This window comes from Phycodurus eques, chromosome 17 (assembly GCF_024500275.1).
Source record: "Phycodurus eques isolate BA_2022a chromosome 17, UOR_Pequ_1.1, whole genome shotgun sequence".
Classification (NCBI taxonomy): domain Eukaryota; kingdom Metazoa; phylum Chordata; class Actinopteri; order Syngnathiformes; family Syngnathidae; genus Phycodurus; species Phycodurus eques.
In genome coordinates this window covers 21,438,835-21,463,651 of record NC_084541.1, presented here as the reverse complement: position 1 = coordinate 21,463,651, position 24,817 = coordinate 21,438,835, and the positions used below count along the sequence as shown (strand labels likewise).

The following is a 24,817-nucleotide window of genomic DNA, read 5'->3' as shown; positions in this document are numbered from 1 at the left end:
AATCTTACGAAAACCAAGGTTCCAATGTAGTTTATCAGATTTAAATGTGCCTTTCTGGGCTCGCAAAGACACCGTATAAACTAAAAGAAAAGCAGTACAATCGAAAGAAACAGTAAAACATTGGTAAAAATGACCAATGAAACGATCAATGGTTAGCTAAAATAAATGGCTAATGTTTAAGCAAGGCCCGAAAGAACATCACAAGAGATCACCTCACTGTGGACCCGCCAATACCTGCTCCAAAGGTGGTTCCCAGTCCGGTTCCAAGCCCTCCAGCGGTCGTCTTGTTGCCAAACAGATTCCCTCCAGCAGGGTTTGCACCAAAGCCGGCTGAGAGCAAAATTGAAAAATAATAATGAAAAAAAACAGTGTAACATGCCGTTGCTGTCCTTATGATAAGTTATAATTCAGTGCAGTCAATCCCCGCCTCTTCACAGCTCTCCACATATTTTTGTGCTTTCTAAAATGCCAAAATATGGTGCCAAAGACCTGACTAATAGGAACGTAGCAATTGGTGTCAAGGAAGTTCAGTGTTTCACAGCAACAGTGGCTATAAAGTCCACACACCCCTGTAAAAAGGCCAGGTTTTTTAATTATTAAAAAAAATAAATAAATAAATGACACCAAGATCCATCCATCCATTTTCTGTACCGCATCTCCTCATGCGGGTCGCGGGCGTGCTGTAGCCTATCCCAGCTCTCTTTGGGCGAGAGGCAGGGTACACCCTGAACTGGTCGCCAACCAATTGCAGGGTATATATTAACAAACAACCATTCGCACTCACATTCATACCTACGGGCAATTTCGAGTCTTCAATTAACCTACCATGCATAGCTGTTCTAGAAGGCTTTTACTGACATTTTTTTCTTTCGAGCAGAAGCCTGAAGGTTTTTTTTCTAACACTGACAGCTATTTGGAACTGTTCCTAAATGGGGTTGGGCATCGTTTGGATTTGAGCAATTCCGCTCCCGATTCCGGGTCCCAATATCGATTGCGGATCCAAACGATTCTCGATTCAGATTCTTTCAGGGGGCCGGGACAAAAAGGTTTGCATGGAATAAATAAAAGGTGTCCAAATTATGAACATCTATTATCTTAGCAGCCTCCAGCATAAAATAAAATGAAAATTTGACTCAGGAATCTTTATAACCAGTATCAATATCAAACCTATGAACAGTGTGCAGGCAGCGTGTGTGGAAGTGACCCAATTGGCTTAATATTCAGTCATTTTTGTTTCGCTAAAAGTTAAATATTGCATTGTTAAAATAGTTATTTGCAACTGATTTACAATGTCAAATGGTTTGTATGTGCAGGTTTTAACTTGATTTCCTGTTTTAAGCATGTCCTCTTTTATTTTGAACTCAGCATTTTGGCACGAAAGGGAACTTCACGCGACACCGGTGAGAACGAAAGTAAAACGACCAACCCTATTCCTAATCCCCTCCGCCTTGAACAAGGCCCCAGGGTCCAGATGATCATTAAAAAGAGCCCCTGTTCATGATGATGCCAGTGCCATGCTACACTGTAGGTATGGTGTTCTTTTGCGTGTTTGCACCAAACATACCTTTTGGAATCATGGCCAAAAGGTTCAATCTTGGTTTCAGAATTTTACAAAAAAACTGTTGAAATCTCCCAAATGCAAGTGGGAAAATGTGTTATGCCTTTGCTCTTACCAAATGTTGAAGTGTTGGCTCCAGTTCCCAGCGTTAGCGTAGGCTTGTTGCCAAAGAGTCCGGCGCCAGTGCCGAAGGACGGGGCACTGGTAGTGGTGGTGCCAAAGCCGCTCGCTTTGTTTCCAAATATGCTCGGCTGTAAGAGGCATCGGCACACGTAAGCAGCGGCCAGTGTCATTTGACAACTTTTCTGCTCGTCAATCTTACCTGAGTGCCCACGTTCCCGAAGCCGGCGCCGGCTTGGCCGAAGAGCCCGCTGGCGGCACCGAAGCCTGTGGCGGTGCTCGTCTGAGCGGTGCCAAATAAGCTGCCCGACTGAGACGCTGCCGTGTTGCCAAACAGACCCTGGAACAGCGGAAAAAGATATCACATAGATTGTCAACAAGATCAATTACGTCGGTGTTTCCCCAACCTTTGAGCCAAGGAAAAAACTCTCAGGGCATACCTCCAAACAAATGCAAACGTGTCCCCCCGCTATATCACGGCTCATCATTCATGCCCACGCTATATCGTAGCTTTTTAAGCCATCTTTATGATGGGTTTTTACTAGACTTTACACCGATCTGATCGGTTTGATCGATATTGGCCGATAATTATCATTTTATGCTGATCGGCTTCCATGTCATCATTCGCCGATCCGATCAATGCCCCGCAAAAGACGTACTCCGCGTCGCGGTAGCTTATCAATCCAAAAGCTAGTTTATTTTTTGTCTTATCACGTGTCTTGTGGCGTAGTACTGTAACTACCTGACGACCAATAAAGTGTTTTGCAATCTTGTCTGTGAAAAAAACATGTTGTCGGTTTGGGACTATTTTGCGGTGTCTCAGACAAACAACAAAGTTATTTGGAGTCTGTTCACAACTGACATACATCGTGGGGAACGTCAAGTAAATGCTTCAGTACAACAAATTTGATCGGGCACCTGAAGAATGTACACAAGGAGGAGCATGCGGCGTTCAAGCAAGGCAGCGTTGGGGGGGGGGGGAGCCAAACGGACGCAAACTCTGGACAACACCCGTCCATATAGCGGAGACAGTGAGAAAGTTAGAGTAAGCATGTCATAAACAGTATTTGTTAAAGTAATTTCATTGCAATAAAGTACCGCTAACTTAATTACAGTAAGTTAGCACCAATTATTTCTGTCATGTTGTAATGTTGATTTGACCTAAACTTCTGTCAGTGGCCAATCCTTGAATGCCCCCTAGAGGTCATTGATGTTTTAATTTTAAGAGTAAGTCTGAAATAAATGTTTACAGTAAATACACAAGTATATACAATAAATGAACAAGTCATGTAAAAAGACACATTGCTCCATTTTGTGATCGTTTTTTTAAACTTGCTGATCGGCCCCAAAAATCCTGATCGTGTAAAGCCTAGTGTTTACAGTACACAGGGAAGTCCGAATTTAGACATGCGGGGCTTCAGTGTAATACCAGGTTGTGAGCTGTAATGGAAGACACGCAGCGTAATTATCAACATTAAGGGGCAGAGAGGGTCCCCAAATAAACTCCAGTAACAGTCGTCGTTCCCACAGAGCAAAGATAATATACAGTGGGTACAGAAAGTATTCAGACCCCTTCAATTTTTCACTCTTTTCTTTATTGCAGCTATTTGCTAAAATCATTTAAGTTCATTCTTTTCCTCATTAATGTACACACAGCACCCCGTATTGACGGAAAAAAAGGAAATTGTTGACATTTTTGCTGATTTATTAAAAAAGAAAAACTGAACTATCACACAGCCATAAGTATTCAGACCCTTTGCTGTGACACTCATATTCAACTCTGGTGCTGACCATTTCTTCTGATCATCCTTGAGATGGTTCTACACCTTCATTGGAGTCCAGCTGTGTTTGATTAGATTTATTGGACTTGATTTGGAAAACCACACCCCTTTATATAGAAGACCTCACAGCTCACAGTGCATGTCAGAGGAAATGAGAATCATGAGGTCAAAGGAACTGCCTGAAGAGCTCAGAGACAGAATCGTGGCAAGGCACAGATCTGGCCGAGGTTACCAAAAAAGATTCTGCTGCATTTAAGGGTCCCAAGAGCACAGTGGCCTCCATAATCCTTAAATGGAAGACGTTTGGGACGATCAGAACCCTTCCTAGAGCTGGCCGTCTGGCCAAACTGAGCCATCGGGGGAGAAGAGCCTTGGTCAAAGAGGTAAAGAAGAACCCAAAGATCACTGTGGCAGTCGGGAGATGGGAGAAAGTTCTACAAAGTCACTGTAGCCCTCCACCAGTCGTGGCTTCATGGCAGAGTGGCCCGACGGAAGCCTCTCCTCAGTGCGAGACACATGAAAGCCCGCATGGAGTTCGCTAAAAAACACCTGAAGGACTCCAAGATGGTGAGAAACAAGACTCTCTGGTCTGATGAGACCAAGATAGAATTAAGGCCAACAATTTCTAAGTGGCATGTGTGGAGAAAACCAGACACTGCTCATCACGTGTCCAATACAGTCCCAACAGTGAAGCGCGGTGGTGGCATCCTCATGCCGTGGGGGTGTTTTTCAACTGCAGGGACAGGACGACCGCTTGCAATCGAAGAAAAGATGAACGCGGCCAAATACTGGGATATCCTGGACGAAAACCTTCTCCAGAGTGCTCAGGACCTCCGACTGGGCCGAAGGCTTACCTTCCAACAAGACAATGACCCTAAGCACAGAAGGAGTGGCTTCAGAACAACTCCGTGACTGTTCTTGAATGGCCCAGCCAGAGCCCTGACTTAAACCCACAATTACAATTGAGAAAAGCTCATTATTTCACTATTCACACTTGTGATTTTTATTTCACTATTTCACTATTCACACTTGATTCATTGATTCATTCACACTTGTGAATAGTGAAATAACTTTTGTTTGGTGGCGCGCCATGAGATTGCTTTTATGGGAAAGACGGGCTTACGTGAAGCCACCGAATTGCCCTGCAGTTTTCTGAAACTGTCCTCTGCTCACAATTTGAAGTTGTGTTCCATTAAAACAAGGTAACGATGATCAGCTCCATTCCTGATAATGCAGTGACTCAAGACATTGAAAAAAATAATAATTTGACGGCGCGAGAAAATGTCAAAAACAGGAGGTGACGGGTGATGTGTATGTTGTGTGTGCGTCTCACCATGGTGCTGGTACTGGCTTGGCCCATGGTGTTGGTGTTCCCGAAGGAAAAGCCGCTGCTCTGAGCGGTGGTGGCCTGACCGAACGGCTTGAAGAGGCTGCCGGCTTGCTGCTGGTTGGGTTGGCTGAACAGGCCCCCCGCGGTGCCGCTGAAGCCCCCCGTCGAGGCTGATGGGGACAAGGACGGCTGGCGTGAGCACTGGGCAAGGACGTGGTGGTACAGTGAATCCCTGCCTAGTCGCGGTTCAAAAATTAGACTAGCGACATACCGGCAAACGCATATTGCTAACCATGACATCCGCTAGCCAGAGGTTGAGCCGTACTGCATTTGTGTACGTAATGGATTAGTGGCCGGAGGGTGAGGTAGTTGGCCATCTTGCCACACTAGCTGTCCGCGACCCACAAGTTCAGAAGCACGGATCTACACTGCAGATTCTCACTTACTGTGGATGTGTCTGGAACGTAATCCCTTGCGCTAAACGGGGGTTCACCGTGCCGTAATTTTTTTGCAGTCGAGGCTACGGTGATGACAGTCAAGACGACTAAGCGATGACGTCATTTTTTTCTCAACTCACTCTGTGCGGCAATTAAAAAAAAACAAAAAAGTGTGTGCTGGTTGACAGAAATGCTATTTATGTTTTCTTTGACAACTGCTCATTTTGACAATAAAGAGGTGACTGATCGACGACGACTCGTCTCCGTTTCGTTGGACTGTTCGTGGGGGGCATTTGGTGAATTTGCTGATGGCTGATTTGCAGCTAGCGCGAGCGGTTGCCTTTCCAAGTTTGATGTTTGTAACACTTGTGCTTTTGTTCAATTTGAGGATAGATGTCATATTTTGAAAGGGACTGTGCTACCGGTCTCATTTTGAATCCAATATTTCCACACTTGAGGCTCTGTTGCACTTGCTGGGCGAACCCACCACCTGCTGATTTGAACGAAGCACCCGTGTCCAAAAGAAAAAAACGTCATTGCGGCGTGGCAAAGTCTATGCGTCGTCGAGTCTGTTCGACCCCTACTGTCGTTTTTAGGCCGAAGGCGTCAGTTGTTACTTTTGCTTTTCACTAGTCCCATCAGCCAGCCGCAAACGGTGGCGGTTTACTGTCCTTTAGCAGAGCTCACCTTGACCAAAGGTGCTCTTATTCTGGCCAAACGAGAAGTTGTTGTTGGACGCCGCAGAGCCGAACAGGCCGGCCGGTGCGCTGGACGTGGGGGCGGCGGCGCCAAACAAGCCGCCCGTCGCGGCGGGCATTTGGTTGGTGGCGCCCTTCCGTCCCGCCTGGTAGTCCTCCAGCCTCAACTCCTGGAGCAAGACAAAGAAAAACGCGAGGCGGTCAAAGATGGGACCGAGCAGACACCGGCGCCGACTTGCTGGTCCGCCTGCAGAGTCACCTCCAGGGATTTGTTCTCGTACTCCTTCATGGCGGTGATGCACTGATGCTTGGTGTTGATGTTAGTGGTCACGCCGGCTTTCACCATGGTGTCATTTCCTGTTGGAGCCTGAGTGCAACACAGATGGACGTAATCTTTGGACACTCATTTAAGCCGTAGGTGTCAAATCAAAGCCCGAGGTCCAGCTCTGTACGCCTGCATCAATTTATGCGGCCTACTAAAGAGTCTTATTGGTAAAAATGTGTTAAATCTTAATTTAGCCCCTTCATTAGTCATTTCTGTTTATTTCAAACCGTTTTCTCTCTGTAAAACGGTAGTTATTCTTCGGGATGCACGGTAAGTTTTTTTTCCCCCCATCAATAACCGAAAACTTGCTCCTGCTGCAAGCCAATACCGAAACTGATATTTTTTTTAATGGTTTATATCGAGGGCCTTCAACAACTTCCAGGCCAGGGATCCCCAAACTGATGGAAAGCTGGAGCGGGGACCCCCTGCTTATGTATATTGTATTTTATATCAAACTGGTCGTACAATAGAATGCCTTTTTATACATATAAAATATAATTAAAAGTATCATACCATCATTTATTATCATATATATAACGTAATTTAAGAATAAAACAATGCCTTTTTATTGTCACTATATACAAGTACAATGAGATTGAGATGAGATGCGATGTATAAATGTACTTTGTTAATCTGCATTATCCGGACCATCCGCCCACATCCCCCGGACTCACGGCTGCGGTGTCCTGGAGCAAGACACCGATACCCCGAAATGCTCCCCGGGCGCTTCGGCTGCCCCTGCTCCGGTGTGTTCCACTAACGTGTATGTGTTCACTGTGATGGGTAAAATGCCGAGAACAAATTTCATGTGCTTTGCATGCATGTTCATGACCATAAAAAAGGTGATTCTTCTTATCTTATACTACAGTAGTGATAACTCAATTCTTTGGCTTTCAACTCAGCATGAGACTACTATTTTTGTGTTTTGTTTTTAGCATTGCTATTAAGCTATTGCTTTAATTTGCCCCACTTTTAATTGTTTATACATTAAATTTTCATAAAATTTAAAGCACCGTGCAGCTGTGGTTGTTTAAAAGTGCTTTTCAATGAAGTTGAGTTAAGAACGTCTTCTTTCCCCCCTTCTCAAACTTAATATACATATTCATACATTTTATTTTTTTATTTTAAACAATATAATAATGGGCGATCATTTATGTTAATATTTATTTAAAGATGCCAGCCACAAGAGTGCCGGAGGGAGTGTTGCTGTTGACGCCTAACCCATGCGACCATGCGGGTGCGTCACAAAAAACAATGCACCGATTGGCTGACTGGCCCACGTGACCACAAGGCCGCGTTAGGAGTGATGCAGAAACAACTCGCCGCCCCGAGACCCTCCCTAGGCAACACCGTAGCCGCGACGCCGGTCCGAGCGTTGCATCGCAATCGATTGGGCGAGAGGCGCCATATCGTTCGCACCGGCCTCCGTCCCAGCAAACGCTGACCCGTCGGCCGCTCGTGGACCTCCGCTTCGCCAAGCCGCATCCCGGCCGGTGGCGACCGCGCTAGCCGGCCCTCCGCGGGCCGCCACCGCCGCTCCCCCTCAGAGAGATGATCCGCCGAATAATTTATGCATATTGTAACAGCATTCCTCTTTAGTGGTATACTAGTGAGTGTTTATCTCAAGTCAAAAGTCGTGGGTCAAAGAACATCACACAGAGAAAGAATAAGGATTCCGACTCCCCATTAATGACTGGACTTGAATTTTGGGACGCAAGCAAAGCAAACACTTTTAGTAGGCAGTATCCAATTTCTTAATAAAAAAATATGACAATAAAGTAAATACTGTGAAATTATTGGACAATTTCTCAATGAACAGTTTTGTTATTGTGAGCATATATTATTGCTGCAGCAATAATAGTGTTTTGGAGGTAACGTGTATGGATGTAAAGATTGGCTGGACGGGGATAGAAGTGCACGGTAATATACGATTTGAAGCCGCCTTTTTCACAAAAACCCGTGGGAAAACCGATAGAAACGACGACGACCTATTGAGAAGAGTCAAGAAGAAGAAGAGCAAGAAAGAGGTTTTTCAGTTCTCCTGCTTTCGCCTCTTTGCCCTGCCTGTACCGTGAACCTTCTTGCAATACCGTGAGCTTTCCCACAATATCGCAGCATTTGGACTAGATCTACTCACATTAAATTTGACAGTTGTTCCGGGCTGCTGCGTGGCAGAGAAGCCCGAGCCGCCAAACAAGGACGTGGCCCCCCCAAAAGGGTTGGAGGTGGTGTTGGCGGACCCGAAGAGGCCGCCGCTGGTGGTGCTGGTCCCGAAGCCTGCACGGAGGCACACCTGCTGTCAACACATCAAAAGCACAAAGTTGTATTTTGCTAACGTGACTCACTTCCGAAGGTTGTGGGCTTGTTGGCGCTAAAAGCATTGTTCTGTTGGGAGAAGAGCCCGCCGGCTGCCGGGTTCCCTGCCGCCGTGTTGCCAAACAGGCTGGAGGACGTGGCGCTGGGGGCCCCGAAGCCAAAACTGGTGCTGGTGGAGGATGTCGCCGGCTGGCTGAAGGTGCTGGTTCCGAACAAGCCGCCTGGACGAGAGAAAGGAGGCGGGCGTCACGCTCGGTGTGTGTGAGCGCCAGCGCGGCAACACAAGAGAGTCCACCAACCGGGTTTATTCTGTGTGGTGCCAAAGAGCCCTCCGGTGTTGGTGGTCGCCCCGAACGCAGACGTACCGAACCCCCCCGTGGTCCCAAAGCCCGCGTCTGCACACACAGAGCACACGCTGATGTCGCCCAATATGCCCAACGCCAAAAATAATGAACCACGCCCACGCGCCCCCGACGGGTGTCGCTCCCCCCCCCCCCCCGCCCGCCGTCTGGAGCGCCTTGTCGAAATGACACGCGGCGACCGACCCGAGTGACTTTTCTCACAGCGAGCCCGTTCGTCTAAAAGTTCGAAAGCGGCGGGCGGTCACTTGACGAAAGGTTGCTAAACTTACTTTGCTGCCCGAAGGTGGACGAGGTGCCAAAGCCCCCCGAGCCTCCGCCGAAGGGGGTCCCGAACGACTTGTTGAACATCTTGCCCTGCTAGCAGGCCAGCACGGGTTCACTGCACACAAGCAAAGCACAAGTCGACGTCATGTCCTGTGTATCCTGAACCCAAAATAACTATTGTCCTCAGTATTTAGTTCAACTTCTGCTCAGTTTGTTCATTCTCAGCTCTTAATTTGCTTTTTCGACGCATGTTTTGAGTGCCAAATCATTTGTGTCGTCCTCCATGAAAGCAGACTGGGTGTTTATGAATATATGTTTTTTGTGTCGAGTCAAAGTAAGACATTTGCAAACATCTGCTTATATTTTGGGAAAAAACAATCAACATTTTTGCCAATTTTCTGAAAAGTTAGGGACCAAACCAGCAACTGAATCCTAATAAATTTATGTGTGTGCTTTGTCTGCAGTGTCAATTTGAAGTAATGTCCTATTTTTTAATAAAGGGACAGAAATTTTAAAGTTGTTTTATTTTTCAATCCGATTCATCAAAAGTAATACACAGTTTAATCAATTATTAAAATAATCATTAGCTGCAGCCCTAGATGAACGTTTGAGCCTCGAATTTTATAAAAAGCTCAAATCAAAAACCTTGGTGCAATAAGAATTATTATATTGGTTTCATTTTTTAAAGATACATAATTTTCTCAATATTTATTTTTCAGGGGAAAATGACATCACCGGAATAGTCTTTAAAAGTAATTCCCTGCCAGTCCTCCATGTTAACATAGACATTTGAATTCAGTGAATGACTGAAAACATCTGTCTGATAATGCCGGTCTCATGCGAATCAATTCATCTGACATTTATCACACATACCTGCATATTCGACCAATTCAACAATTACATCACAATCGAAAAACGTAAACGGCAGACGGTCAGCGTGCTAGAAGTTGCTCTGCCATCCATTGTTTGACATGACACATAATTTTGTCCATCGCCAATTGGAGTTGCTGAAGGAAATCCCGCTTGAGCAGTTGTCCAGGATGCTTTTGTGTAATAAAGCTGTTGACGTCACAGCCGGTGGAGCCTCGCATGCTGTAGCCTACTTTTGACTTCCCGCTAGCACGTTAGCTTGCCCAACTCATCGCGCCCGTCGTCAACAAAGTGACTTTCGTCTTACGTGGGGCTCGCACGACGTGGCTTTTGCACGTCTGCTCGCACCACCACCGAGGTGCGTGAAGAGAGTCCTTGTCACGAAAGTTTCCAGAGTCCCAAGTAACGTTAGCCGTGTAGCTAGCGGGACAGCGAGCGAGCTAAACACAGCACAGGCCTTTCTGTTACGCGACTTACCTTCGGCGAGGACTTTCTCGGTTCCCCCACCAACCTCTCTGTTGTAACGAAATAAATTAAATACCAATAATGGGCAACAGGGTTCGAAAACGTGTCGCTAGCGTGACATGTAGCTAGCTGGGCTGCTAGCTTTGTCAGCGCGGAGGGAAACTGGACAACGTACGTCACAACGCATTTTCAATTGTGCACGACACGTCATAACGCATTTTCAATTGTGCGTGGTTACGTCACACCCGGTTACACGACGTGCCTCCGTGGCGGCCATGTTGGGGAGGTCGACGTTCCCATTAAAGACATTGCATTGACATTGAAATTAAGGCGCAACTTTTGTCATTTCTCAACCGATTTTTGTGAAGTTGACATTTTCTTGTGTCAACGCCAAAGAGTGTACTATCAATACAGAACATTTGGGGGGAAAAAAAGCCCCCAAAATATTTATACCTGTGAAGGTTACTCCCAGTTCCCTTGCAATCCGCTATATGCGGAACGTATGCTTTGCTAACGATCATAACTAGGGTTGATTATATGATGATTTGAAGCCGAACTTACTAAAACTGTGTTTTCTGTACGGCTGGTGGCTTCGGACAAAAGTTAAATACATGTATATTATTTATTTACACTGCCCTGCGATTGGCTGGCGACCGGTTCACGGTGTACCCCGCCTCTCGCCCGAAGATAGCGGGAAAAGGCTCCAGCATACCCGCAACCCGAGTAAGGATAAGCGGTACGGAAAATGAATGAATGAATTTATTGATAGAAATATGATGATATACGTGTAAACACGCCTGTTGTCATCTTTGGTGACTCTGAAGCATCGTCACGTGTTTAAAAACAGACTGAATGTGTCCCCGACTTCGCTCACCACATTGAGAAGAGCCAGATGAGGCGGCTCGGGCTTCTGGTTAGTATGCCCCCCCGGACGCCTCCCCGGTGAGGTGTTCCGGGCACGTCCCACCGGGAGGAGGCCCCGGCGACGACCCAGGACACGCCCGGGAACTCTTCGGGATCCCCCCCGGAAGAGCTGGACGAAGTGGCTGGGGAGAGGGACGTCTGGGCGTCCCTGCTAAAGCTACTGCCCCCGCGACCCGACCTCGGATAACCGGGAGAAAATGGATGGATGCATTGTAGATGTTCAAAGTCGCTACGGGTGCTTTGAAACGGTCCCCTTCCCGATTCACCTTTTACCTGGTTGGCCCAATGCGGAAGTAGCAGATCGTACAGCGTTGTACGCAACTGTATGCAGCGCCATGTACTGGCATCCTCGGTCTTTTGGCTTTCTTGCAGTTGAGGTGGAAGACTTGGAGACACTTGGCTTTTGGGCCAATTCCATTTATTTAGTGTCATAGCGGCCGCTTCCAAAGCCAGGACAAGGAAAATGCCCCCGAAACTCCCGGAGGCCAGTTTATAAAGGTTGAATGATCTGCGCGTGGAATTAGCCCCGCCCCCGGGTTTACCCGGAAGGTGGCCGCTCCACACGACCATATTCGGAGGGCACTCTGTGTCCGTGAAATACCCACACCCGCCTGCTGGCGTCTAACAGACTGGCCCGGTCCCCAAATGGTACCCTTATCGCGTAAGATGCAAATCAGTCCTCTTTGAAGACTCGAACCAAAGGCAGGCAGGTTAGGGTCTGACAAGAGAAGGAAAACCCCAATAAACGCACAAATGGCTGAAGGAATTCCTTGGATGTTGAAATGCAAAGAAAAGACGGTTGGCTTGAATACTGATCTCCAAACATTTGGTCCTCTCAGAGGAATTCGGACCCGGTTCGAGACCCGCCCAACGGAGATCGCAGATTTTAGAACTCATTTCACACGGCTTCACAAATTAGCAAAATGCCATTCAAATGGGCTAATTATGGCATCGGGCTACGAAATGTCAACTTGATTATTTCGAGCCCCTTTTTCGTGATAAAGCCTCCACACCGGATGTGACGAAGTTTGTTCCAATTTGCAGCAAAGCTTCAGAATGAATTGGATGCACCTGAGGGAGATCAATAACTTCTAACTGACACAAAGCAAACATCCTTTTCTCTTTGCCATGAAATCGCGATTCTGCAATGATATTTTATATGGACAGGAGATTGTATAGGTGCTTGTTTTCTATGGTTGTTGATATATTTTGTTGGTTGGTGTTGGTGTTTTCCCTCAATAAAATCCAAGATGCGAGCCCCATACACACGTCTATTCATGTATCTAGGAATAAGGATGTGTATATATGAATTTGATCTGACAAATAGGGTTAGGTGGTGCCTGTACCTGGTACCCGGTGCCCGGTCCTGGTACCCCTTTTCCGCCTCCTCGTCACTATTTTGTAAAAGTCGACACCGGACGTATTTTACGTTGGACGTATTTCCACGGTGATTGGATTCGCTTAAGTAAGGTGTGTCGACATCGGCAGCTAGCTAGCTAGTTAGCTCGTCCCGGGCCGCGAAGGGACGGGGGGATGAGGTCAGGGTTCAAGGGTCAGGGTTCAATGCAGTTCGCAACCCAAAACGTTTTTGGGTTTTTGTTTGTTTGTCTTTTTCGAGAGTACACGAAGGAATGCTAGTATGAGCTGCAAATGATAAGTATTCTAAGCATTAGTGTAATAATGTTTTGTCACGTATTGTCCTTATTTAAAAACCTTTATTTCAATAACTGAGTTTAACACAGAGCTGCACATGTAAAACATGTCAAGAATCAATCATTGTCATCCAGACTATAAACGTCAACAATTATAACATAAAGATAGAAATGTACCAGAGATTTAAAAAAACAACAACAACAACAACAAAAGAGACAAAAAAAAATGATCCTTCTCAAGTGAGAAAAGGGATTAAAAAAAAAAAAGAAAAAGCAACATCCATTACGTCATAAAAGTGTCTATGGGTGTTTTTGTTTGACCTTCTGTAGAATGTGGGAGGTTTTCACGGCCTTTCGATTTTCCCTGATCAGCTTTAGTGAGTTATCAGTGTTGTTGTTGAAAACCGGTAAAGACATCATTTGGCTCACGTGACATCGCTCGGCATCGTGAGTACATATCGAATTTGCCTCGTAGCCGTGAAGCTTGTACAGCATACGCCAACCCTGTTGAAACAATTCTTCTTTTGTATCAATGAGTGTATTGTAATTAGTCAAGAGGACAATAGGAACGGGACGTCGATCGAATCGAATGATCCACCCATTCTTCTTCCATTTGACATGATGAGCATTGTGCAGAAAGCCCCTCGACAGGGTTGAATTTGTCAACGGTTCCGATAAGTATTTGTGTGGCTTTGTTGGGAAAGAAAAAACGATTGTGCTCAAGAATCCAATGCTGGTTCGCGTCGGGAATCGTTCGCTCACTCCTGACTCCGTAGCGATTCTTGTCGTTCGGATTCCAAACATTCGAACTCTTGCAGCGTGCACGTCTCCTCCACTAGATGGCGCCACGAAGCATCCGTGGGACGTGCGCGGGTGCTATTGTTCCTCCTCCACCCGTCGCCATGGTGCAGATGATGGAGTCTCAGTGCGAGTATTTCATGTATTTCCCGGCGGTGCCCATCACGGACCTGTCCGAGCCGGCCCGGTACCGAACCCTACCGCGCCGGAGCCACCTCTACCTCGGAGAGACGGTCCGCTTCCTCCTGGTGCTGCGCTGCAGGGACGCCGGCAGGGCGACGCCGACCGAGCCGGGCCCCGGTAAGCCGACCGGAGCGGTGGCTGACGAATCATTTCGTGACGCCTCGTTCGAAAGATAAAGCTCATAATCGGCAATCATTTCAACGCCTCCTTTTAGTCAACTAATACGACGCACAAATGGAAAATAACACAAAAGGCTCCAACAGAGCAAATGAGGCGAGATCATGGCTATCGCTGCTGCACGTCATCTTTAGGAAAACAAACAAAAGAGGGGTCGACAATGAACAAACCCTTGCAAAAGGGTTTCTATTGAAATTGTAATCCGCCACCCGTCCCGTTTCCGGAGCGCTTCTCCTCGCGCGGGTCGCGGGCGCGCCGGCGCCCATCCCAGCTATCTTCGGGCGAGGGGCGGGGTGTACGCCCTCAAGCGGCCGCCAGCCAATCGCAGGGCACAGAGAAACAAACGAGCGTTCACACATTTACAATTTAGAGTCTTCACTCAACCTCGCACGCGTGTTTTGGGGACGGGGGCGGAAAGCCACGCAGGCACGGCGAGAACACGCAAACTCCGCACAGGCGGGGCCGGGGATCGAACCCGGGTCCTCAGGACTGTGAGGCAGACGCTCTAACCGCTCGGTTACCGTGCCGCCCCGAAAAATCCAAACACCGGAAAACATGCGTTCCTCTATATGGATTTGGAAAACTGGTCCCGCGTACCTTGTTGTCGAGGGGGGTTTGTCAACTCTAAATTTAGGGAATGCTATCCGAGTCTTCGAACGCGTGTGCTTGCTTGTTCAGAAATAGGACACGTTCCGTCGTCGTGTGAAGTGCTGAGGTGGAAACGCCAAATGCGCCGTCGAGAGCGTCCGTCATTGAGCGCCCACTTCCCAGAACTGGTCAGCCGTGGCTCGGGACCGCGTCAGACCGCGAATAGCAAAACATCCGCAAATAACTGAAGCCCATTTTCATTTCATTCAACCCCAAAAGTTCGACAATAAGCGGGGATAAACCACTAATAAGCATGTTTGGTGTTGAACAATAACAATCATTATAAAAAGGGGGGCGGGGGGTACGTAGGAGTAAATGGACTCTACGAGATGGGTCGCAGGACAAATTAAAGCCGTAAGCCAAGGTCCCAGCCGGCGCGGATGGCGGCATGACGTGGCCGCCCGTTCCAACAGGGGGCGACGCGTCGGCGGGATTCGGGAGCGAGTCGTGCAGCGGTCGGGCCTGGCGCGAGCTGGCCGGCTCGCTGCGCGCGGTGGCCAGCGTGAGCCCGGGCGAAGGCGGGCGCCGCCGGACCGGCCGGCGCCAGCGCGACTACGGCGACGACGGCGACGACGACGACGACGACTACGTGGCGGCGGCGGAGGCGGCCGTCGCGGCGCTGGGCAGCAGGGCGGACTCGCGATGTCGGACCTTCCGGGACTGCGAACCGCTGCTCATCCGCAACTCGCGCGGCCCGGCCGGCCGGGAGTTCCGCGGGGCGCCGGTCCAGGTGGGTGGAGAATGTGCGAGAAGTCCACGGTGGCGTGAGGAACGTCTGAGCGCTTGTCTGTCTTTGTCTTCCGCCCCGCGCAGTCTCCTCTGGACGAGCCCGTGGTTCTGGCAGACGAGGTCATCTTCCCGCTCACCGTCTCCTTAGACAAGCTGCCCGTCGGCACCGTCAAAGTCAAGGTGGCTCCTCACGTTGTCCGCGTTTCATCATTCCGTTTCTGTCCGTGCGCAGCCACGTCTGACGTCCAACGTCTGGTCCTCGCCGTATTCGCCTCGTACCAAAAGGTTTGACTGAAACGGAGGGAACGCCATAGCGTCAGCGCAAACGACGGCGCGCTAACGGAAAGCCGCCAGGGCAAAAATGTTGAATAAAACAACAAAAGTAGATAGACGGCTTCACAACAGGACTTTCAATCGGAAGAAGGAGATCGAAATGACACGAGTTTAGCAAGCGCCACAAAACAAGATCAACGGATACTGCGCGCTTACACGGGTGCCAAAACGAGGAAAGAAAACGCCAGAAGGAAACGAGTACGCGAAGATGGACGACGACAAGTAGAGCGAATTCGATGGGATCGATCTCCAGCGACCTGCTCGGTTCTGACGGAGACGCCGCCCGGCCACATTAGCGGACAGCTCGCAACCGGACAGAGACGCCCTCAGCTTCACGCATGCTACAATTTCACATCGGCGTTCAATAGTGCATAAGTTGGCGCGACGTTTTCATCGCCAGCAGAATACACGAGAAGCGATTCCAGTCCGTCTGTTGGGCGACAATCGAGAGCTCTTTCTGTCTTTGACCGCCTTCGGTCGTATGTGCGCGGAAGTCGCTTTGTCTTCAACTATTAGTCGGAGGCATTCTCTTTCGGCATAGGGTTTGTCTTCCGACGTCCCACGTGTGGTTCTCAGGTGATGGTCACGGTGTGGAAGGAGGAGGCGGAGCAAGCGGAGGTGCGGGACTCGGGCTACCTGAGCGTCCTGCAGCAGCGAGAGCCCTCGCTCACCTTCAGAAACGACCTGAACACCTTCAAGGCTCAAGGTGAGCGTCTTCGCACACATCGGCGCCACGTCACTTTTTCCACATTTCGGCATTTTATTGGTGCGCGTGTGCTCGTTTGGTTAACCTCGATGTATCCGGGTAAGGCAATGGAGAACAGATTCACAGCAGAGTGAAACAAAACAAAGACAAAGAAATACTCTACAAACTGTACAATGTGCTCCAGTTACATATTTCCTGTAGCTAATACATACAGCATAGCATATGACGAATGAAAGGTTAGCATAACAGTCGAAAAACAGGTGCGGCAATCCCTCGCTAACTTTCGAAACGATGGTATGCAGATGAATGAGGTGACCTTTAGGATTTGTTGTCGAGTTTTCCGGCCGTTTGGGGGCGGAGAATTGAAACGCCCCGAAGTAGCGCAGACATCGAGGTTAGCAAAAGTGCCGGAACGGAGAGCGCGGGAGGCGGTCGGGACGCACGGCGAGCAGAGCGCCGAGAAGAGAAACGCGCGGCGGCCAATTTGCGTCTGCGTGAAAGAAGTTCAGTTGGCTGGCAGCGGATGCGGACGGCGGCGTGCGGCCGCATGGCGCCAAAAGGCAAGCGACGCGTTCATTTGAGCGAGCGGCTCACCCGGCGGAGGAAGCCGCTCGTATCCGCTAGCGTGTTCTTCGGGCCGCGACCTTCGGCGAGGGTAGGAACGGAGATCGACCGCCATAGCGGAGGCCGCGCCGATCCGGCCCGTCGGTACCGGAACGGGGCGGGGCAGGATCTCCTTCCCGACCCAGAGAGGGCACGCCACCCTTCTCCGACCGAGGACCGCGCTCGGCTGCGAACCGTCCCGGCGAGAGTTGAAGATGGCGGCCGATGCCGCCGACGGAACCGCGGCGCCGGACCTCCCCATTAATTCCGTGCCGAAAGGTTACGAGCAGGTTCGGAGGGGACAAAAGGCGGCCTCGGCGCTGTGGCCCCGGAAAGGCCGGATTGGAAATGCGATGCACCCTCGCTAGCGCGCTTTACGTTCCGTCGGCCAGCGCGAGTCATTGCGTTCCTCACACGTGTCCACGCTTGTCTCGACCTAGTGAGCACCACCTTGACCGTCCTGCCGCCTCCCGCCGTGCGCTGCAAGCTGATGAGCGTTTCGGGGCGCCACCTGGCCGTGCTGAAAGGTATAGCGCGCCGACCCGCCGGCACGCCGGGCTGCCGCCAAAGTGACTTTCCTCTTCTGCTCCCGCTCAGTGCTGAACAAGTCGTCCCAGGAGGAGGTGAGCGTGAGGGACGTTCGTATTCTGCCGGACCTCAACGCCTCTTACCTTCCCGTGATGCCCGACGGCTCCGTGCTGCTGGTGGACAACGTTTGGTGCGTATGCTCTCGGCTCTCGTAACGACTTGAAAGTCTGGGACCCCCGGAGGTCTACGGTTAGGGTCGGGATCACGAGGGGCTCCGAAAAGTCGGAGACGTGTGGCTTTAACGGCCGCGCGACCCGCCGCAGCCACCGTTCGGGCGAGGTGGGCATGGCGTCTTTCTGCAAGGTGGACAGCGTGGCGTGCCGCCTTCCCAGCACGCTCGGGGCCTTGGAGGAGCACGACTTCCTGTTCCGGCTGCACCTCAACGACGTGCCGCAGGATGAGTCCAACGAGGTGCGTTTGGGATGAACGGCGTCGCGTGTGTTGAGCTCATTGTGCTGTTGCAAAGCCAATATTCAATTCTTTGGGCTTTTCACCTTAAATGCCAATTGACAACGTACGTTATCTCGAGCCACTTCGCATACTGCACGGGGCAGCTAGCTACCGAAGCACGCGTCGCGCACACGAAGCCCTCGACCGCACCGCACGTGGCCGCGCCGCTGCGTCCCAATCGACGCCGCCCCCCGAAAAGGTCGGCGGAGAAATTGCAAAATCAACCTGAAATGAACCGCAGAGACAGGTTAGCTACGTTAATGTGACACTTTAGCTCACCGCTCGCTGGTCAAACGTGAACTACGCTTCCTGTGGGTTATGCGTTTAATTGAGCAAACAATAAAGTCATTCCAGAGACTGCTTCGGGATCGCTCAAAAACACAAAGCGGTCCAGCCAACTAACGCAGGTACAGATAGCCAGCGTGCCAACGTATGTCGTGGCACCGCAGCGAGGTGACTCGACTCGACTCGCTTCACCCAAGTACACGCTGGACTTGTTTGAAGGTCGAAAGGTGGACATTGAAAGGTGAAGGTTAAGACTCGAGACTTAGTTGCGCCTTGCACATACGCCATGTGACCTGCTCGCACCTCTTGTGCCCTTTTGCTCAGGGGATGGAGGTTCCGCTGGTTGCTGCGCTGCAGTGGTCGACTCCCAAGATGCCTTTCACCAACTGCATCTACACCCACTACAGGTAGGAGCGCCGCCGCGCGGCTCCCGAGGCTCGCCGAGAGCGCGCCCATGCTCCCTCCCGATCCCGAGCCGAAATGTTACGGAATCCCGCGAAAACCGCGCTTTCGACTCTGTTGTCCGAGTTCCCGCTCTCGGTGACTTTCCGTCGTGCCCCCGGCCGCTCGCGTGAGCCGTCCGTCGCTTTTCTGTACCGCTTATCGTCGGGCGGGCCGGAGCCCGTCCCAGCTACCTTCGGGCGAGAGACGGCGTACACCCTGGACCGGTCGCCGGCCGATCGCAGCGGTCCCGTGGTCAGCTAGTGAAATGTACTCACTCACGGGACCCGGTGGGGCTGTCGGAATGAAAACAAATGTCTGCCTATCGTATGCGCGAGACACGTGCTCGCCACGTGCTACTTTAGCTACTTCCTGGCGATGGCCGCAGAGGTGGCAAAGGTACTCGCACGCTGTACTTCAGTAGAAACACAGATACTGGCCTGGGACAGCCAGTCGGGTATCGATTGACGTCTGAACTGTAACGCGTACGCAAGTGACAGGAATGAACCCGAACGTAAGGCGGGGTGTGACGCAGTTACGGGGAAACGCGTGTGTCGGGACGGCGCGAGTGCGTCGAGCGGGAATGTACCCATAAGCGAGTGGCGCTGCGAGTTGTTTTTGACCGCAAAAGTACAAAACGAAGGCGCCGATTTGAACGGGCACGACCGTGCGACTCGTTTTATGAGTCGCACGTCCGCGTCCGGTTAGCCCGTGAGCACGGCTCGGCCTTGAGGATAGCGACGAAAAGGTAACACTTGTGGAAGAAAACACTTCGAGATTCAACTCCTTTACTTCGTTAAAAAGCTCGGCGTCGGAAATGTACTCGCGTACAAAAGTTAGTCTCGATTTTTTTTTATTGTCAATAAAGCGATAGCCAACATCGGCTCGACCCTTGACGCTATCAAACGTGTTCCCGTTACTTTGCTCACGTTGCAGCTCATCGGAATGAAGTAAACATTGTGATTCGATGTGCGCTTTTTCAGACCCGCTCGAATCCCACTTGGAGTCAGCACCCATTCGTGCGGAAGAATAAATGCTCAAGTCAAGTACAGATACCTGAAAAATGTCCTCGAGGACAGCAGCGAAGCATTTGCGCTCGTTAAATTCCCTCCGCTGTACGTCTGCCAGGTTGCCGAGCGTCCGTCTGGACCGGCCGAGGTTCGTGATGACGGCCAGCTGTCCCGGCGCCGTCAAGGTCAAGGAGCACTTCGAGGTCAAATACGTGTTGCTCAACAACCTGCAGGACTTCCTCTCCGTGCGGCTCGTCTGGACACCTGAGGGTGGGTTTGGCTTTTGCGGCGTCCTCTAGCGGTTGCGTACGGAAACAAACCCCAGTACAGCGCTACCTCGACTTACGACTTCCCCGCATTTTCGAGGTTCGTCGCGAGGAAGCGATCCTCTATCGTGCTGCGTGCAAACGTCACAATACTCACAGCCGGACATCTATTCTTTATCATCTGCAAAGATTACGGCGGCTTCCTGGAAGCTGCGACCGTCTCCATGCGCACTGCAATGGACCCCGTTGGAGCGCCAATAGGGAAAATCGGGGGCGAATTGACAAACATTACCATTGCATTGAATTTCTTTTGGTAACCCCAAAATATGTTTGAATAAGTAGAGATAAGCAGCCAATAGGTGTTTTTGGGGGGTTTGTTGCCCCCCCCCCCAAAGAAAGACCAAGACAAAGGGGGAAAAAAAATGACCCAAAATCTGTAAAGCCGCGGGTGCCTAACTGCAAGTATGTGGGGTCCACTGTTTGTCTGTATTATACTGCCCCCGGGTGGCCAAGGCACACACACCACAATGTTCACTCAATTGAAGCAAAAAAAAGGGTCAAAAACACTTCATTTCCCGACACTGTTCCGTTATGTCATGACCGTATGCTTTTGTGTTTTGTTGCGGTTGTCAGGGCGCGGTGGTCAGAGCGAGGACGCCGCGCTATCTGCGGTGGTGTGCCACACCCCCCTCAGTCATTTGGGCCACTGTCGCAAAGGCTGCACGCTGACCTTCAGCGTGGCCTTCCAGATCCTCCGTCCGGGACTATACGAGGTACCGACCGCAGGGGGAGCCGTCACGCTCGCCGGCTCATCGATTTCGCCACCTCATTTGAGTCGACGGCCCGGCACCGTTTTTTGAAATCGTTGATTTTAGCGGCTTCCGTAATTCAAAGCGTGTCCTCGCTAATGTGCGCTGCTTACGCTAACGACACGGCTGCTCGATGAGAAGAGCGGAAGAGTGGAAGAGTGGCCACTCCGGTATTGAAAACGGCCGGATGAATGGATGGACGGATGATCCGGACCTCCTTGTCTCCTCAGCTGAGTCAGCACATGAAGCTCAAGCTCCAGTTCACGGCGTCCGTGTCCAACCCGCCGCCCGACGCCAGGCCGCTCTCACGTAAGCGGACGTCGCGAGACGTTAGCTCGCCGGACGGGGTGGAAATGTTAGCCCGATGTTTCGTAGATATTAAGTGGAAGTTAGGTCATTCCAGGTAGGCGATAAGTCGACGAAAAGTTGACGTGAGACAGATGCTAAGCGGACGTGAGGTAAACGTTAAGTAGGCGTTCAGTAGACGTTAGGCGGATGTTAAACAGACGTTGCGTAAACGTTTGGTTAACGTTGTGGAAATGTGAGCTCCTACCTCGTTTTCGTTAAGTCGAGCTTCGGTGGAAGTTAGAGCGACATTTACTAGACGTCAGGGAGACATGAAGTCGACGTCGCGTGGACACCGTGTTGTTGCGCTTCCGCTGCTCAATAAAGTTATCTGACTGCCGATCTGCATCCGCTCAGGAAAGAACAGCCCGTCCAGCCCGGCGATGCGAGACCTGCTGGACCGCCACCAGGCCAGTTTGGGTCGCTCCCAGTCCTTCTCCCACCAGCAGCCGTCTCGCTCGCACATCATGAGGTGAGACCGCGGCCGCAGAACTTCGAAAGAAAAAACGGACTGTACAGTGAACCCCTGTTCATCGTGGGGGATATATTCCGGACACTTCCGCTAGTTGGGGGGGAATTTCCCATAATCCTTCGCTACTTCTAAAAAAGGATGACTTCGAAATGCGCGACAAAGCTGCGCCGCAAACGACGAACCGCGATATCGCGGGGCTTCACTGTACTCGCTCGTCGACCGGCCGTCACTCATACGTGTGCGCGGCTCAGGACGGGCAGCGCCATGGAGCGGCGCGCCATCACGCCCCCGGTGGGCTCCCCGGTGGGCCGGCCGCTCTACTTGCCCCCGCAGGACAAAAGCCTTCTGTCGCTGGACAAGATCGCCAAGCGGGAGTGCAAAGTTCTGGTGGTGGATCCGGGACGCGAGGAGAACATCTAGGGCGGCCGGCGCGACATCGAAGACGCCTGCGAGGTCATCGAAAAGGACGCGTCGCGCTGGAGGACGTCGAGAGGCCGTGTAAAAGTATCGCATCCCCGGTGCCTGGGACCGATGTTGAACGGAGAGTACTTGATTTAGTAGTCGTGGCGGTGCTAGTATTACTAAGAAGGACATCGAGGAGGTCATTTTTGTCAGTGTTATCAAGCTACGAAACACACAATAAAGCTTGAAATTCATGTTGAACAATATAACTCAATTCATCTCTCTCATTCATCTTGGTTCTGCGCATGAACAAAATCATTCCGATATTCATCAAATCAAACAAAATAAAGCCGATGTTATAAAACAAACGCTTGATCGTGTAGTGGTACAAATAGTAACAGCGATGACATTTCCATTGGATCAAACCGCACAGCGAGAAACAAAGAAAACAAACAAACAAAAGACACACGTTACCTGCATGACGGCGGCGGCAGAGGAACGGATGGTGAAATCGCCTTTTGGTTTTGGTCTCGGGCACCACCACGCCGGCAAGTGCCAATCACGACGCAGCGGAAGAAGAAACAAAAAGAAAAAGTCTGCTTCCGTGTGCCAGGCGTCACTTCATCGAGTGACAAGCAATTGACAAATTGACAAATTGCTTGTCAACATTTTCCTTTTCTCAAACGCCGCCAGCGTTTAACGGACGGTTCCATAGTGTAGCGGTTATCACGTCTGCTTTACACGCAGAAGGTCCTGGGTTCGAGCCCCAGTGGAACCAAGCGTACGTTTTGTTTCTCGTGCCGATTATTATAAAAACGCAAAACGTTACAAGAAGGTGACAGAAATGTAACACCGCGTCGGCGCGGTGACGTCACACATTGTCACTTTGTCGACGTGCATTCATGTATATGGGCGCGGGAACCCGATTGTACACGGACGGTTCCATAGTGTAGCGGTTATCACGTCTGCTTTACACGCAGAAGGTCCTGGGTTCGAGCCCCAGTGGAACCACTTTTTTTTACTGATTAAAAAAAACAAAACAAAAAAAACACTTGCAAGCGAGATCAAAATTGAGTGGACATTGTATAGTTGATCATGTTATCAGTAGTTTCTATATGTACAGTGATTATCATCCATTCAACTGTCCTAGACATTTATATTATTATCCATATTTATGCCTCTCAATTTGCTATTGTGTGACTGTATGTGACTATATTATCAGCGCATTTCCGTTTCGTTATTCTAATGTATTTAGCTGCTTTCAATGTGCAGGAGAACTATTTTGCATCGATGTTATGCATAGGACGAGATGTTCCATAGACTATACCCATTGGGTGTATTATAATTCATCGTGACGTAATGACATAATTATTCATTTGAAAACCATTGTGAACACTGTCGTAATGGTGATGCTGCTACAAAATGGAGATGCCGGGGATTGAACCCGGGACCTCATACATGCGAAGCATGCGCTCTACCACTGAGCTACATCCCCACGTGTCCGCTGTGGTGACAAACGCGCACAGACAAACACACACGCGCGCGCGCGCACCAACCCACCGAGCTCGCTTCTGTTTTGCTTTGTGTCGTTTTGGTCGCGGAGCTTCGTTTCATTTGAAGAAGCAAAGGATGATGGGACGCGCTACAGTGCCGATATGAACACTAGATGACGCCAGCGCAACGGAGCAGCGCAGCTAACCGACGTGACGACGTGGCGGCCATGTTGGCGAGGGCGACGTTCCCATCGAAGGCGACGCAGCGACATTGAAATTAAGTAGGAACTTGCTCATTTTCAACCGACATTTTTGAGCTTTACTTTTTTTGGTTTTGTTTGTCAACGCCAAAGCACATTTGGGGGAAAAAGCAAAACATGATTGTACTGACCGGTGAAGGGTTACTCCTAAATGCATAGCTACCGGTGTCATGCTAATATGTTTGATTGTATTGCATGTTTTTAATGTCATTGTGGGTTTTATTTGCATTCAACTCAGTGATTCTTTAGCGTAGCGCTAGTGGTAGCTACACTTGTTTAGTAGACAGTAGCGTGCGTGTACGTCACCGCGGATAAAAGTAACGTTCATAGCTCATTTGTAAGCAACTTGTAAGATTCCATAACGTGTCCCATTTACACTAAGGTCGCCAGAATTGCGGTTTTCGTCCTCTGGCGCGGCGATTCCCGACCTTCGTGGAGCCGAGGCGCATATTTCACATTTGAAAAATCTCACGGCACACCGACAAACAAAAATGTCACTAAAAGTGGACACAAAAGGCAATTATACACTTTGTGCCATCTAATAAAAGAGCATTTATTTGTTCTATCTGTCTTTATATGCCGCCGGCGTAGATAGAAGAACAAAGAGACGTTATTTTTTGTCAATAAATATTCTGACCAATTCAGTGTAATTTGATCATTTCCCGCGGCACGCCAGAAGAGCTCTCGCGGCACACTGCTTGGGAATCACTGCTCTCG

General features: G+C 50.0%; 2 protein-coding genes and 3 non-coding genes across 7 annotated transcripts in view; 3 read left to right on the top strand and 2 right to left on the bottom strand.

Annotated features, from left to right (window-relative positions):
• The window catches only part of nup98 (nucleoporin 98 and 96 precursor), a 33,479-nt gene extending 22,774 nt beyond the window's left edge, over positions 1-10,705 (bottom strand). For 2 of the 3 annotated variants that reach the window (XM_061702380.1, XM_061702382.1), the window contains exons 1-11: positions 10,539-10,705; positions 9,197-9,306; positions 8,865-8,960; positions 8,595-8,786; positions 8,387-8,526; positions 6,184-6,291; positions 5,914-6,094; positions 4,793-4,959; positions 1,881-2,018; positions 1,674-1,809; positions 235-330 (exon numbers count right to left, since the gene is read on the bottom strand). In XM_061702380.1, the coding sequence (XP_061558364.1) occupies positions 235-330; positions 1,674-1,809; positions 1,881-2,018; positions 4,793-4,959; positions 5,914-6,094; positions 6,184-6,291; positions 8,387-8,526; positions 8,595-8,786; positions 8,865-8,960; positions 9,197-9,275 (1,333 nt within the window). In that variant the 5' untranslated portion in view covers positions 9,276-9,306; positions 10,539-10,705. The remainder of the gene's footprint in view (positions 1-234; positions 331-1,673; positions 1,810-1,880; positions 2,019-4,792; positions 4,960-5,913; positions 6,095-6,183; positions 6,292-8,386; positions 8,527-8,594; positions 8,787-8,864; positions 8,961-9,196; positions 9,307-10,538) is intronic. The other variant, XM_061702381.1, reaches the window with a different exon arrangement.
• A 3,296-nt stretch (positions 10,706-14,001) lies between these two features.
• On the top strand, positions 14,002-22,578 carry LOC133415999 (trafficking protein particle complex subunit 14-like). The gene is made up of 13 exons (XM_061702598.1): positions 14,002-14,200; positions 15,322-15,638; positions 15,722-15,817; positions 16,547-16,676; positions 17,720-17,806; positions 17,877-17,997; positions 18,131-18,278; positions 18,927-19,009; positions 20,172-20,323; positions 20,953-21,092; positions 21,359-21,437; positions 21,831-21,945; positions 22,197-22,578. The coding sequence occupies exons 1-13, from the start codon at positions 14,005-14,007 to the stop codon at positions 22,363-22,365; spliced, it is 1,833 nt and encodes a 610-aa protein (XP_061558582.1). The 5' UTR covers positions 14,002-14,004; the 3' UTR covers positions 22,366-22,578.
• A 474-nt stretch (positions 22,579-23,052) lies between these two features.
• Positions 23,053-23,125, top strand: trnav-uac (transfer RNA valine (anticodon UAC)). Its single transcript has one exon. It is a non-coding gene; the product is annotated as a tRNA-Val (tRNA).
• A 160-nt stretch (positions 23,126-23,285) lies between these two features.
• On the top strand, positions 23,286-23,358 carry trnav-uac (transfer RNA valine (anticodon UAC)). The gene has a single exon. It is a non-coding gene; the product is annotated as a tRNA-Val (tRNA).
• A 412-nt stretch (positions 23,359-23,770) lies between these two features.
• On the bottom strand, positions 23,771-23,842 carry trnaa-cgc (transfer RNA alanine (anticodon CGC)). The gene has a single exon. It is a non-coding gene; the product is annotated as a tRNA-Ala (tRNA).
• Between the last annotated feature and the right edge of the window lie 975 nt (positions 23,843-24,817).